This window comes from Callorhinchus milii, unplaced genomic scaffold, assembly GCF_018977255.1.
Source record: "Callorhinchus milii isolate IMCB2004 unplaced genomic scaffold, IMCB_Cmil_1.0 Scaffold1, whole genome shotgun sequence".
NCBI lineage: Eukaryota > Metazoa > Chordata > Chondrichthyes > Chimaeriformes > Callorhinchidae > Callorhinchus > Callorhinchus milii.
This window is the reverse complement of record NW_024704742.1, coordinates 90,550,131-90,564,667: the sequence shown is the minus strand read 5'-3', so window position 1 is coordinate 90,564,667 and position 14,537 is coordinate 90,550,131. Positions and strand designations below refer to the sequence as shown.

The following is a 14,537-nucleotide window of genomic DNA, read 5'->3' as shown; positions in this document are numbered from 1 at the left end:
GTTTGATTCCCAGCAAGGTGAAACCTTGGGCAAATTTCCTTACTCTACACGCTTAATAATAATCCCTCAAGAAAAAAATAATAAATTGTTCACGTCAATCCACGACTGTTTGTGGGACACCGCTGTACGCAATTGGCTGCCGCGTTTTGCCCACAATTATACAGTCAATTTACTTTACAGTATATTTTGTGAAGCGCTTTGAGACGTCTTGAAGACGTGAAAAGCGCTATATCAAATTCAAGGATTATTATTATTATTATTAAATGATAGTTTAGAAAGCAATAAAATTAAATTAATGTCATCCACCAATTTGATGATCAGATAAGGAAAGCTTATTTGTTGAAATGTACACATATTAATGAAACAGTGTGCCCCGGCTCTTTATTTTTCTTTCAAACCAGGCAGCAGCAAATACGTGTTAGGTTTAAGGAAAATAAACTGACAAAACTTCTCAAATCGTTTTAGAATCTATAATGGGTTATATTAAATAACTGATTCATGTTCCTAATTGTCCACAATATTTTTTTACAAGAACAATATTTGACTAACGATGTGCGTATTTGTATGGATTAGCACATCTGATTTACCACTGTGATGTCAAGCACTGGAGTCTTGGACATCTCTTTTAAATTAAACAGGACCAATGGGACTGCTTGATTGCTGAAATGAAGACAGCCTGTTTGTGGAGCTCCGATTATTCTTTCTTTTTTTCTAGTCTCCAAATAACAGTGGAGTACATGAATCTGCTGCACTGTATGGTCACATTTATAATGCAATCTTTAGGTTTGAATCACTGACCTGCTCCACACACCTATTAATGAAAATCTTCAAATCCATGCTGATCGGTTTACAATTGTGCGCAGTAATAGTTATGTATTAGTATGTATCATTATTGGAAATAATATTAACTAATGAATGAATATCTGTCACAAATAATTGGCAGAGGTGCTGTTTAAAAAAAACCTGAAGAGCTATAGACTAATACTGAACTGATTTAAATTCATCTCAAGTCTTCAAGTGATTTCAAGGCATTTCTCTTAAGAGACTTTTGACAAGAAAATAAAGTTTTTTTATTTTAATGAAAATATGTAAGAACAAAGGGTATACAAAACTAGGGTATAAAAAGTGCTTATTGAACTAATAACTTTAAAATCCAAGCTACCTATTTATCACTGTACAATGTAGAAGTTTATATTGTTGTGCTATATGCTCTCATCAATCTCGGAGACGTTGAGAGTCCTTTATCTGGTAACAGATAATTAGAAAAATAGTTGATCCTAATTGGACCAGATTCTTCTGCCGCTCACAAGCAGCCTCTCTCTCTCTCTCTCTCTCTCGCTCTCTCCTCCCCCTCTCCACCCCCCACCCCACGCACACACAGACACCCAGACACGCAACTCATCCTGCTTCTGGAGAGGATATGTGCTCTCTCCTCGAGGCCATTGCTATCTTCAGGCTACTGTCTCCTCCCAATCCTTTAGGGGCAGAAGTTGTTTATCTCCCCGCCACCCAACATGTTACAGCTGTCTTTTTCCAAGGCCATCAATGTCCTATTCACACACAAATTGAAAATTACAGTCTATATTGAAAATCTTAAAATCTGTAGATTATCGATTCAGTAATATTGATGCCTTTTGGTTTGGTCCCTCTTCCCTGTTTTACTCTCTTGTCTAAAATGTTTATTTTCTTTAATTGTACAAGCTTGATCTCACTGTGCTTTGCAACACAAGGCAGTACGCAACATTCAATTTAACAACTTAAAGCATTTGTGATGGTGTGGTTAGTAGAGAGGTGCTATATGATTTCATCATGGCATCTTGAACACACATATGTGCTAATCGCATTTTCTTGGTTTCATTCTTATCAGTGTCATCTGGCTCCTTCTATGTTTGATCTGCTAACTCCATATTGATCTGTCCGCTCCCTCTGCTCAGCATGTTCCAACCCTCCTCTTCGACCATGCCTTTGGTCACTTTCCTACCCCTATCCTCCCTGCCCTTCACCCCTCCTGATCTCCCTGCTCGGTTCCAAATCCATGGTGGTCCAGCACCTTGGGGCGTCCGCCTGACCTGAAAGGTGCTATAAAATGTAATTTGTTGTTGTCATCGGCTTCTTCAGGTTTTTTTTCTTCCAAGGTCTTCTCTTTCTGCCCACAAATAGTCATATGGGGCTTTTCTTAGTGCTCCATCCTTGGAACTCATGCACTTGTTCCCCCTTAGTGATGTCCACTTCCACATGTATATGGCTGACACCTGCTCAACCTCTCTGCTTACACTCCTGACTCCAGGACTACTGTTATCCTGACATACTGCCTGTCAGATATCAAGCCCTGGTTGAGCCTCAACTTTGTTAGACTTCATAAAAACCATCTTGCTTCTCTGACAGATCCTCATTTCTGGCTTTTATTGTTTGTGGAACATAGGTGGCACAGATTATTTGCTATGTTTGCCTACATGCCATTGTATGTTGCGTACAATTTATTTTATTGCCAAGTGGTCAAACTAGTCTTTGATTAAATTAATTTAAGTTCTGTCTGCCTCTGTTTTAGGTAGACAAAGCTGTTACTATTTTAAATGCCCATGGAATTCTTCTCCCAGTTATGCTGCTTCATATTCCCCACTTAATTCTAATTACCATCAATTCAATTGGTAATTGGCTGTTCGTTTCATTTTTATTTATAGAATGATGTTTGCCTATATAATAACATTTACTTCAACTCTGATCAATTACATTTTGTAAAGTGCTTTGAGCTATTCATTTTTTAATGAAAGTTGCTGCATAAATGCATTAGTTTTTGCTGACAACTTCTCCACTGCTTATTCCAGCTGCTCACTTCGTGGGAATGCAGGCGTTTTATTTGATCTTCAGCTCTCCTCTAAGCCTTATATCTGGTCTTTGACCAAATACACAACATACCATTGCCCACCTCCATTCTTGCCTCACCACAATGCAGACAAAATTCTCATACATGTCTTCGCAAGCTCTAGACTTGACTTTTTTCCAATGCTTTTCACAGGACACAAGATTTGTTTGTATGAAGAAGGTTTTCGGCTCATTTGATCTCATCCTTCCAAAATATCCACATGAATGACCATTCCATTTATATGTTGTACTCCAGGTGCAGCCTGACAACAACTGACCAGAGTACTAGACAACGTGAGCATGTATTCTGGAGATTTCAACTCAACTGATTTGGCAATATAGTTCAGTATCATATCAGCCTTGTTTATTCTTGCCTTTTGACATGGGGACCAACAAGCCAAGTCAATAACACCATTATGTCTCTCATGTTTCATTTCATTGTCAAGTTGTATTCCATCTATGGGATATCTTCATTTCCTATATGCTGTATCTTTGGATTTATCTGTCTTGAATTTTGTTTGCAAATCATCAGCCCATGTTCATATCCTATTATGTTCCCTTTATTTCATTCACAAAATATACAGTCAATTCACTTTACAGCGTATCCACTGAAGCTCTTTGAGACATCTCGAAGATGTGATGAGGCGCTATATGAAATGCAAAGATTATTATTATTTCTATAGCGCCCCTCACACAGGGTATTGTCCCAGAGTGCTTGACAGTGGCGGAGAACGATGAGTTGCCCCATTCTCTAGAACTCTCAATGTAAATCGCTTCATGAAACTTCCTCTCTCTACTCTCCCAGCCTGCTCTGACTTCCACTCCATCTGTGAAGTGTTTCAAGACATCTTATATAATTACAAGTATTGTTTTTAACATTGCTTGCTTTGATAACTATTTTGCTGCATGGTTAGCATTTGATTTCCAGATCTTGGGTTGGTGGCAGCTTCATTCTTCAGACTTCAATTTTACCTACATTTAATTACTTCAATTGTCTGAACTGATCTGAGTTTGTGAAACAAATTCTAGTTAGATAATAATCCGTAGATTTGATTTAACACCTTTCGCATCAGAAGGATATCCCAAAGTACTTCACAGGGTATACTGTAAAGTGCAGTGGTTGTGTTTTGTGGGCAAAGAGATTACTGATGATGTATCTTTTCTGCTGGCTCAGCCAGATGGATATTATCAGACAGTGACTTTGTTAGAAGTCCTCATTTAAATTTCTGTTATATTGGCTAATTTTAGTCATGATTATTAAATCCTTGTTTAACTTCAACACTTTTAAGAATAATAATCCGGAGACATTCTTGAACTGACTGAACAAGAACTGGATTATTGAGTTATTTTGGCACAGTGCCAATTTTGTACTTGTTATTCAATCATTGAATGTATCATTATTTATCTCTTTGTGTAGTTGGTACTCCAAGCTCAACGTCTTGCCAAAATGAATTTTCAAAGAGTTTAGCATGATACTTGCTTTTTGAAAACAAAAGCAGCCTATTTTCTCCAGATTTTTTAAATATATAAAACAGTCTTTCAAGTGAAAAACTTTCATTATAGAAGATCTTTGATCTGTCTGAATGAGTGTCGCTTGTTTAAACACACCACAATCACCACAATTGGACAATTCCTCTACCTTAAAGCAGCTTTGTTGCCCACCTTTCCAATGCCCCTCCATTCCTCTCCTCCAACTCCAAATGCGAGGAGATGGTTGACTTCCTCAGGTCCAAAATCGAGAAGATCTGTTCTGCTAGTTATTCCCATTTGCATATTATTCACTGCTGTTAATTCAAATACTGCAACTATGACATTTACTAAAAAGATTATTATGATATCAAAATGTGTGACATTAGAATTCAGGGCAGCTAGAATAGAATTACAGCTAGAATAGTGAAATTAAAAAAAAGCCATTTAAAGCTTCATCAGAATGGCCAAAATATTTGATGAATTTTCAGAGCAATTATCCTGTCTAGTTCATTATAGCGGTTCTTGACCCATTCTTACAATGTTATTCAGTACATGATATAATAATTCTCGTGGTTTATTCTTCCCTAATTAACCTGCACGTAACTATGGTTTAGTCAGTCACAGCAACCAGGGAAATTACAAGAGCACCAGGATTCTTATAGGGATGAGGGTTATTGTGCTCCATTTGCTAAACTTAGTGAATGTGTTAACATGCCCTGGGGTGCTGTGCAATATTCACTCAGTTCAGCAAATTTGTAACTAAATATTTCATATTTATAATTCAATTTTATTTATCATTTAAAATTATAAATTCATAACTAAATGATTTAGATTTATAATTAAATATTGCTCATCATTTTAAATGTCACTATAGTTATCTATAAGCATACAGCAAAAAATCTCAAATCTTTGCAAGCAGAAATATTCACGGACACAAAGACAAATTCCCTAAATTTAACAAATGGATTAACCTTTCAAATCCCCAAAGAGAACAAGTAGCTTTTGTTACTGTTTCTTGTAACTTATTGTATCCATGGTCTATGGCTAATGCCTCCCTGAGGCGTATCTTATGTTATTTTCTTGCCATAAGCTCTTGCTACTTCTGATGATGAGAGAATTTGTTCTTCCATATTTCAGAGTGCTCCTTGTATTCCAGCATTCGACCACCCCTGTGAGATTCTGATTTATACCAAATCAACATTCACATCGATCAAAAGACAGTCTTTCCAGTAACATATAGTTAAGACTAGTATCCTCTGCCATACAAAGCTTTCAGTGTATAGGTTCTGTTTGAAGTACAAAAGAATAGAGAGACAGTGATTTTGAGAGTTACTAATGTGACAAGAGTGACATTGGAGTATTTGATTAGGGCCAGAATCAAATCCAATTCCTATGAGGGAAAATGAACCAAGAAGGAAATCATTTACAACCAGTAGATCGATCAAAATCATATTTTTCAAACATCAAGACTGCAGCAGGATTTGTGTTTGCATCAAAGATGGTGCTGAATAAGCAGTTGGAGAGATCCAAAAAGTATTTGCTCCTGATCAAGATCCCTTTATTGATTATTTATAAGAAAGGACAGAAATGCTGCTATATCTGAGCCATAAATTCCCCAGGTTTCTCAGACTTTTAAAAAATGTTGGTACTGTGGAAAATTGCTTCCAGATTAAAACTGTTTTTAAGATTTGATTTCCAAAATTCTGTAAGATATTAAATTAGAAAATATTGGTCTTCAGCCTCAGAATAGCAAGATTTTCGGGATATATATCCCTACTTTGAGAAGGGAAAGAGGAAAAGATATTCCATCTTTGTAGTGAAAACGTATAACCAGAAAAATCGCACTTGAATTCCTGTTGTAATATTAATATAAGCAATACTATATCTAAAGATGAGAAATTCTAAAAAATGTTTTTAAAATAAATGAATGACATGCAGAAGTCCTGTGTTCCACAAAAATTATTTCAACACAAACTAATGCTATACAAACAATACTAATGATTTAAAAAGACAAATTACAATCTGCCTTTTCGTTACATTTCTCTGAAGGATTGCACGTATGGAGAGAGACATTACTATGAAGCGCCAACTGGTAGAGGATCTGAAATCAAGACTAAAATCAAACCAGGAAAATGATAATACTTATAAGGGATTGCTTGCGGATATGGAAATGAAGGTAACTATTTTCACCATTTTTCACGAGTAACAATTGATCAACTCATTAAGATTTGACATTCTAGGTGAATTGTATATCAAGCTATGTTGTAAAGTTAAATTTCATAAAATATAAGAACTTAATTGTTGGTATGGTGCTATGAAGTAGTGACAGGCGCGGATCCTGAGTTCCTGATCTTGCCCATGTCATAATGGGGAAGTGCCTGACAGAGGTCAGTCACTCCCTCACAGTAAAGGAGAAAACAAATAGCACACTTATCTCTTGCCTGTTGTACCATGCCTTTGAGTGGATGGCTGAAGAGCAGATTAGCTGAGTTTGTACCCAGGAACAACAACAATTTGCATTTATATTGTGCCTTTAATGTTGGGAAAATGTCTCAAAGTGCCATAGAACACTGACCTAAGCTTGGGTGAGAGTGAAGGTATTCAAAAGCAAAATAAAAAAAATAGGTTTAAAGGCAGCGAGAGATAATAATAAGAATAATATTAATACTTGCATTTGATATTGCGCTTTTCACGTCGGGAGGACGTCCCAAAGCGCTTCACAGAACACACTGTAAAGTGAATTGACTGTATATTTGTGGGCGAACGCGGCAGCCAATTGCGCACAGCGATGTCCCACAAACAGTCGTAGATTGAAAATGACCAATTTATTATTGTTTTTGGTTTTGGAGGGATTATTATTAGGCTCTGTGTGGAGTAAGGAAACTTGCCCAAGGTTTCGCCCTCTGCCTGGAATTGAACTCAGGTCTCTCACTTGCAAAGCGAGTGCTGTAACCACTGAGCTACAGGACTCCACAATAGGCAAGGCAGAGGGATTCCAGGATGGAACCTTTCTCTAGCATGAAAGTTAAACCTAGCATTATACAAAAGTTTAGCCCGTTCTTTTGAAACTTAGGTTACTGTCCTGGAAAGCGGGATTGCTCTTGCCGGTGTTTGCTTACTGAGCAAGTGAGCTTCCTGAACTGATGCAGTTACTCAAGCTTACTTGTGAGAAAATAGAACAATAATTTGTGCACTTGCTACATTCTGTTTGAGACACTATCCAACTTTCATTTAACTCAAGCTATCACAATGACACTCTTACCTTTCTCCATACAAGTTTACAACATTTCATAATCTGGACATCAGACTAGTACTTTGTTCTTATGGCAGCATAACGATGAATGTTACATCATTACCCCAGTTTGCGTCCTCTTAACCTCAACCTAAGTAAAACATTGATTCAATCCAGCACTAATCAACTCCCATGACTAAAATAAGACCACATCTGTCACCTACATTTACTATGTTACAAATAACTATGTTTTGTGGAGTAGTGTAGCTCAGTGGTTAGAGCACTCGCCTCGTAAGTGATTGACATGAGTTTGATTCCCGGCAGGACGAAATGTTGGGCAAGTTTCCTTACTCCACACGCCTCTGTTTACCTAGCAGTAGGTAGGAACCTGGTTGTTGGTCGATTTGCGGATCTCTTTTCCGGGGGTAATAATTTTTTAAAAATAAAATTGGTCACTTCATTCCATGACTGTTTGTGGGATGCTGTTGTGCACAATTGGCTGCGCATTTCGCCCACAAAATATACGGTCAATTCACTTTACAGTATATTTGAGACATCTAGAAGACGTGAAAAGCGCTATATCAAATGCAAGAATTATTATTATTATGTGAAGCGCTTTGAGACATCTTAAAGATGTAATAAGGCGCAAATGCAAGGCTTATTATTAATAGGTGAAACTGAATACAGTAAAACTCTTGCTGATAATCATGACTTTTACAGAATGTTTTATAATAGGGAAAATTTAATTGTAAGTGTCAAAGTTCTGCACTTAATGGCTAGAGACATGTTGCACCTTTCATTTCTTCATAAGGAATAGGATGAAATCCTATTTGTAAAGCAAGTGAAACCAGTAGTAACTTCAAGTTAGCTATTTGGAAAGGTCTACATGCACAACTGCTATGAATGAAAGATATGCCGGCTTTCAGAGCTGTGTGCCATTTGTCTGAAAAACCTATGGTTAGTAATGATTTGTTATATTTTTAAAAAATATTAGCAAAGCATGCTACAAAAATAATGTGTATTGAATTTCCGTGTTTGTTCCTTTTACCCTAATGGCATCTGTGATTGGTAGAATCATGCAGCAATGATAAAATAGAAATACAGTTATTTTAACTGATTAAAGGATTGTAAGAATATTTTAAGACCTCTCTGAACAGGTGTGTGCATTTGATTTGCTGTAGGTGAAAACATTGACTGAAGAAAGTTCAAGTAGGAAAGCATTCACAGAATCACTAAAGCAAAGACTTAATGTGGCAACAAAAGCAAGGTCACAATATGAGCAAATGTACAACAGAACCATTGAAGAACTGGAGAAAAAGGTAAGGCGTGCTCTAATCTAGTATATAGGTTACAAGAAAGTGTTGAGCTTAATATTGAACAATGAAGGATTTTGCCACATAAAATTCTGTGAAGCCCGTTGTATTCTGTTGGGTTTTGTCTTTCCGTTGCTTCCAGATAACTGTCAAAATAGATGCCTAGATTCTCCAATAATCTCTGTGGTTATGATTGTTGTTCATATTACACATTCCAGTAGGTCCCAAAGGCAAACAATGAAACAAAACAAAACGAGTGGAAGGGAATAAGCAGAAAGAGAAACTAGAAACAGCCGCAGAAGCAGTAGAAATTTTTTTTCTCCATAGAGACAGTGAAAGAGGAGTAGAACAAAGGAATAAAAACATTTCACAGTACTTTACCTGTATATTGTAAATATTTACATGTTTTCTTGGTGAGTCACCAAATGTACATTGTGAATCTAAATATCCTAACAGTTGAGTGGGTGGAGAGGGATTTTCCAGGGTTTTTCTCACATGTTTTCCATCAAAAATTGGAAAGTTGAGTGGAAAACTGGGTTTTTGGACAATTGATTTGCCACTCAGTCATCCAGGGATCAGCATCTCCTCCATCATGAAATCTGATAATTTAGCCTATTTTCACTGTTTGACTCTTTCTAGATAATGCCTAACATTCCCTTTCATTTAAGCTATGGAAGTCTGTTGTTGGCCTTGTGGAGATTGTGTCCTCCTCCCTGAATCTATGCTCCAGGATCTGTTTTGATGATATGTGTTTATTATTTCTTTCCATGCATTTCAGAACCAGAAACTGCACAACCTCAAAAGCAAGGTGATTGAAGCTGAATCTGCAATGACTGAAATTGAAACCACAGCGTCCCAGCAGCTGCATGGACTGGCTATGCAGAGTGGACAGGCTCTGGAGGTTATTCAGCAGAAACTTATTCTTGCTAATGGAAGAGTGGACGAATTCAATACATTTGTTAAGGTAATGGCTATTATTTTTTCTGGACAACTAAAGAGGTAATATATTTTCAGGAGTATTAGGTGACTTATGAATAGGCAAATTTTGAGCCATGAGACAAAGTGGTGCTTGCTATCTGGAAAGGTGCAAGAGAGTCATGGCTGTCCGGCCAGCTTCCTGCTTGTATGCATGGGAATCTGGATTGCACCAGCAATGACTGTATATTTTGTGGGTGAAACGAGGCAGCCAACTGCAGTGTCCCACAAACATTCATGAATTGAAATGACCAATTTATTATTATTACTTTTTTTTTGAAGGAATTATTATCCCTGGAAAAATGATCCACCAATCGACTAACAACTGGGTTCCTACTTACTGTTAGGTAAACAGAGGCGTGTGAAGTAAGGAAAATTGCACAACATTTCGCCCTGCAGGGAATTGAACCCAGGTCTCTCGCTTGCAAGGCGAGTACTTTAACCACTGAGCTACACGAACCCCTGGCTCCATTGAAAAAGAGAAGGGAGTTTCTTTCAGTGTCCTGGCCAACAATTCCCCCAAATAAATTGATCATTCACTTCATTGCTGTTTGTGGGACATTGCTGTGCGCAAAGTAGCTGCCACGTTCGCCACCAAAAATAACTTACATCACTTCCTTTATGATATATCCTGTATAGCACCTGGAGACATCCCTCTGACATGAAAGGTGCTATTCCAAATGTAAAGATTATTATTATTTCTTCTGATACCAGTAAAGGGACATTCTATATAATCCATAGCTCCACATTGTCTATGGACAATATGTGTACTATTAGTTATAGTTACATGTACACATAGAGATAGTGCTGCGTAGCCAAGATTTGGAAGCTGCAGATAAAGTACAATTTAGTGGGTTCTCGTCTTTGCTCTCTCAAAACCCAACTCCCTTCTGCTCGATTTGATTGTCACTTAGTGAGACCTTCTTGGGATGAGGAGGATGCCTAAATGAGGAAGAAATTCCTGTTATTTACCTTGTAGGGTCTTTATTCTTCAAATGCACTGGCATGCTACATGTGCATTGCCATCTGCTCAGGTTATCACAAGTTCTTTGAATACTAAGTTTTCTTTATTCTATTTATTTGCTTTGCTTAAAAATCCACCGGCAAAGCTCAGCTTTAAAAGTTCCCAAGAGTAGGGGGAGATCGTATAAACTCCACTACTGTGATTTCATGACATCAAAATGCTTACAGGGATATTGCCCTCATAATTGTTTCTTTAATTCTGGTTGTACCAAAAACCCTGCAGTACATGGAAGATGCCTTATGGTAAATAAGACGCAGAAGCAGGAGTAGGCCATTTGGCCCCTCGAGCCTGTCCCGCCATTTAATAAGATCATGGCTGATCTTCTAACCTAATTCCATTTACCCGCCCTATCTCCATATCCCTTAATCCCTCTATCCTTCAGAAACCTATCAATCTCAGTCTTGAATATGTTCAAGGACTGAGCATCTACGGCTTCTGGAGGAGAGAACTCTACAAATTCACGACCCTCTGAGTGAAGAAACGTTTCCTCAACTCAGTCTCAAAATTAAGGGTCAGCCGTTTTGAACTATGACCCTAATTTCTCCAACCTGGGGAAACAGTCTCAAGACTCTTAAGAATCTTATAGGTTTCTATAAGATCACCTCTAATTCTTCTATATTCTAGAGAATATAGGCCTGGTTTACTCAACCTCTCCTCATAGGTCAACCCCCTCATCCCAGGAACTAACCTAGTGAATCTACGCTGCACCCCCCTCTAAGGCGAGTATGTCCTTTCTTAAATGAGACCAAAACTGCACACAATATTCTAGGTGCGGTCTCACCAAGAACTTATACAACTGCAGCAAGACTTCCCTACTCTTGTACTCTAACCCTTTTGCAACGAACGCCAACATGGCATTAGCCTTCCGTGTTGCTTGCTGTTCCTGCATACTAACTTTTTGTGACTGGTGTACAAGGACACCCAAATCCCTCTGAACACTAACACAACCTAGTCTCTCCCGCTCTAGAAAATAGTCCGCTTTTCTATTTTTGCTACCTAGGTGAATAACTTCCCCAAATTATACTCCATCTTCCACCTTCTTGCCCACTCACCTAACCTGTCTACATTTGAAGAATGAACAAAATAAGCTTTCTTCTCTCCAATAGTTAGAATATAATTTTCTGACAGTTTTCTACTATAGCTGGGGAGAATACTTTGAACAGAAGGTACTCCCTCTTTAGACATTACTTTCCCTTTAACAAGCCTGATAATGTGAAAGCAGTATTTTTGCAGAACACAATATTTGACCATTGGCTTGTTTACCAAGCTGGTATTTTATTTATGCAATGTTTTACAGCAACCAATGAAAACATGTTGAAGTATTTTTGTCCTTTGTTGATGTGAAATTGAACATAACTATTTTTAGTTTAGCGTTGCATTGCATTTTCAGAGATAGGAAAAAAGCAAAGCTCAGTTAAGGTAGCAACCTATACATTGATCGCACAATTAAAACAATATTGAAACCCTTCTTCAAGGTAGCAGTAAAGCTTGCTTTAGTAATACGAACATCACAGAAAAATAAATAGAAAAGTTTATAGCTTCAGAGGATAGGGAGAGAGCAACTGTTTCAGTTTATCTTAGAAAAATGCATGCAAGTGATCTATATGAATGCATTAAATCTTTGATGGATAGACCTAATGCTCAGGAGTGTTTAATCTTTTCAAATATTGATCATGACTGGGATTTCTTCACAGTACTCCAGTCTGTCAGTCCCAGCAGCTAGACTGCTGTAAGGTTCATTCATAATGTGTTCTTTCTAACAAACAGATTTAACATAATTTAAGATTTCTGAATAAAGTTGTCACAAGAGGTAAGGAATAGTTAGAAGAGACCAGGATTAAACAACTATACTTAGGTTTTGACAGTACTGTATTTGTATCTTTGTTTTTACTGAAATGACATCAGAAACATCAAGAGACAAGCTTGCTGTGTTGCTTTTCAGAAGAAATCTGAGATAAATTCAGTTAATCTCCATCAGGATTACTCTGCACCTGGGATTTGAGCAAATTGAATCTGTATGCACACAGCCCTGAATTGTGGCAGTGAATATCTATTAAGTAGTAAACAGAATAATAGGCTTGGGTGGTTGTTAATGAACTGGATGGCTTAGATCTTGCTGTTTGGGGACAGTCTTCATTGTTAATATGTAAACTGGGGACTGTTTTGCACAAAGCTACAGTTGTATCTTATTTTTTAGGTAAAAAAACAGAACCACAAAACTGGGTCGAATGCAAATTATTGTGAGAAAAGAATATCAAAACATGTTTTGTACTGAACAATTATTTACCCTTTCAGTGATACAAATGTCTATTGAATCGTCGTATGTTAGTGAGGAAAGTTCAAATGTACATGACATTTGTTGGCATGTATGAGTGAATTAGGGATTCAATTAATATTTTATGTATAAAATATTCAGATCTAACTTCTTTACAAAATGCTGCTTTGCTGGGAAAACTGATATTGACTATTTGGGGTCTTGATTTTGTGCTGATTTTCACAAGGAGAAATTTCTCTTAAGTTTTAACTATAGAAAGTGGTTGTCAGTTCTTTCATCTGAAACGACAATACAATTGTTCATGCTTTTATTTTGTCCAAGTACATGACCAATCTTTGTCAGAAGAATTGAATTATCCATGTTTCTGTTAGGAAATTATTTGGATTATTGGCATTGTTTGTGAGAATTTTAAACTTGATGCCTTTGCATTTTCCACTTGTTGCACCAATGTTTGTATCATCTACACCCAATTCAGTTAAATAATAGGTTAAATGTCACAAATCTACATGAAAAATAATGTTTCACAGCATGACTTGACTTAAAATGTAACAAAAACAGAAGTCGCTGGGAACACTCAGCAAGTCAGGCAGCATCTATGGAGAAAGGAAAGTGAGTCAACTTTTCGGGTCCACGACTCTTTTTCAGAATGCAATGTACACTGGCAATAGTGCAGTGAATTGGTGATTGAAAGTCAGCTACCTCCCCATTAATAGCGATGAAGTTGATTCTCCTCCTTCTTTCTCCCCCACACTACCGCCACAATTTCTCACATTGTAATGTTCATCTTTTCATTTGCACACATGTGAAGATTGAGAGTGAAGCAAGATAATTCTCCTCAAAGAGGGAGACAAAAACAGCAGCTGCTTTACATCTAGACCCCTGGTTGTGGGTTGGTTACCTTGAGCATGTAATGTAGGTTGACTTGCCAGTACATTTGTGGGGGAGTGCTGTGTTTTTCAGAGTGCTGTCCCTGGGATAAGATGTCAAACATCTGCCTGTTCTTTAGGTTGATATTAAAAATCCCATGATGCTATTCAAAAGGAAAGGAAGTTTATTCTGGGGTCGAAGGCAACAATTTCCTGCATAAAATTGGTCATTCACTTCATGGCTACTTATGAGGCCTTTCTGTGTTCAAGTTGGTTGCCTACATAAAGAGTCATTACGCTTGACAGGAATTACTGTAAAGCATTTTCAGATGTTTTGATGTGATAAAAATGTGGCTATTTTTGTTGTACAATGTAATCCCACAAACAGCCATGAGATTAATGACCAATTCATCAGAGAAATTGTTGCTTATGTTCTTGTGATACTCTTCCATCCCTATCTTGCACATCAGTTACTTACTACATAAGTTCATGTGCCATCTTTTTTAACCTGCGACACCTA

At 37.3% G+C, this 14,537-nt stretch overlaps 1 protein-coding gene across 3 annotated transcripts in view; it reads left to right on the top strand.

Annotated features, from left to right (window-relative positions):
- Positions 1-14,537, top strand: part of cntln (centlein, centrosomal protein) — a 187,097-nt gene that overhangs the window by 139,371 nt on the left and 33,189 nt on the right. For all 3 annotated transcript variants that reach the window (XM_042333055.1, XM_042333048.1, XM_042333041.1), the window contains 3 exons: positions 6,382-6,508; positions 8,746-8,883; positions 9,656-9,841. In XM_042333055.1, the coding sequence (XP_042188989.1) occupies positions 6,382-6,508; positions 8,746-8,883; positions 9,656-9,841 (451 nt within the window). The remainder of the gene's footprint in view (positions 1-6,381; positions 6,509-8,745; positions 8,884-9,655; positions 9,842-14,537) is intronic.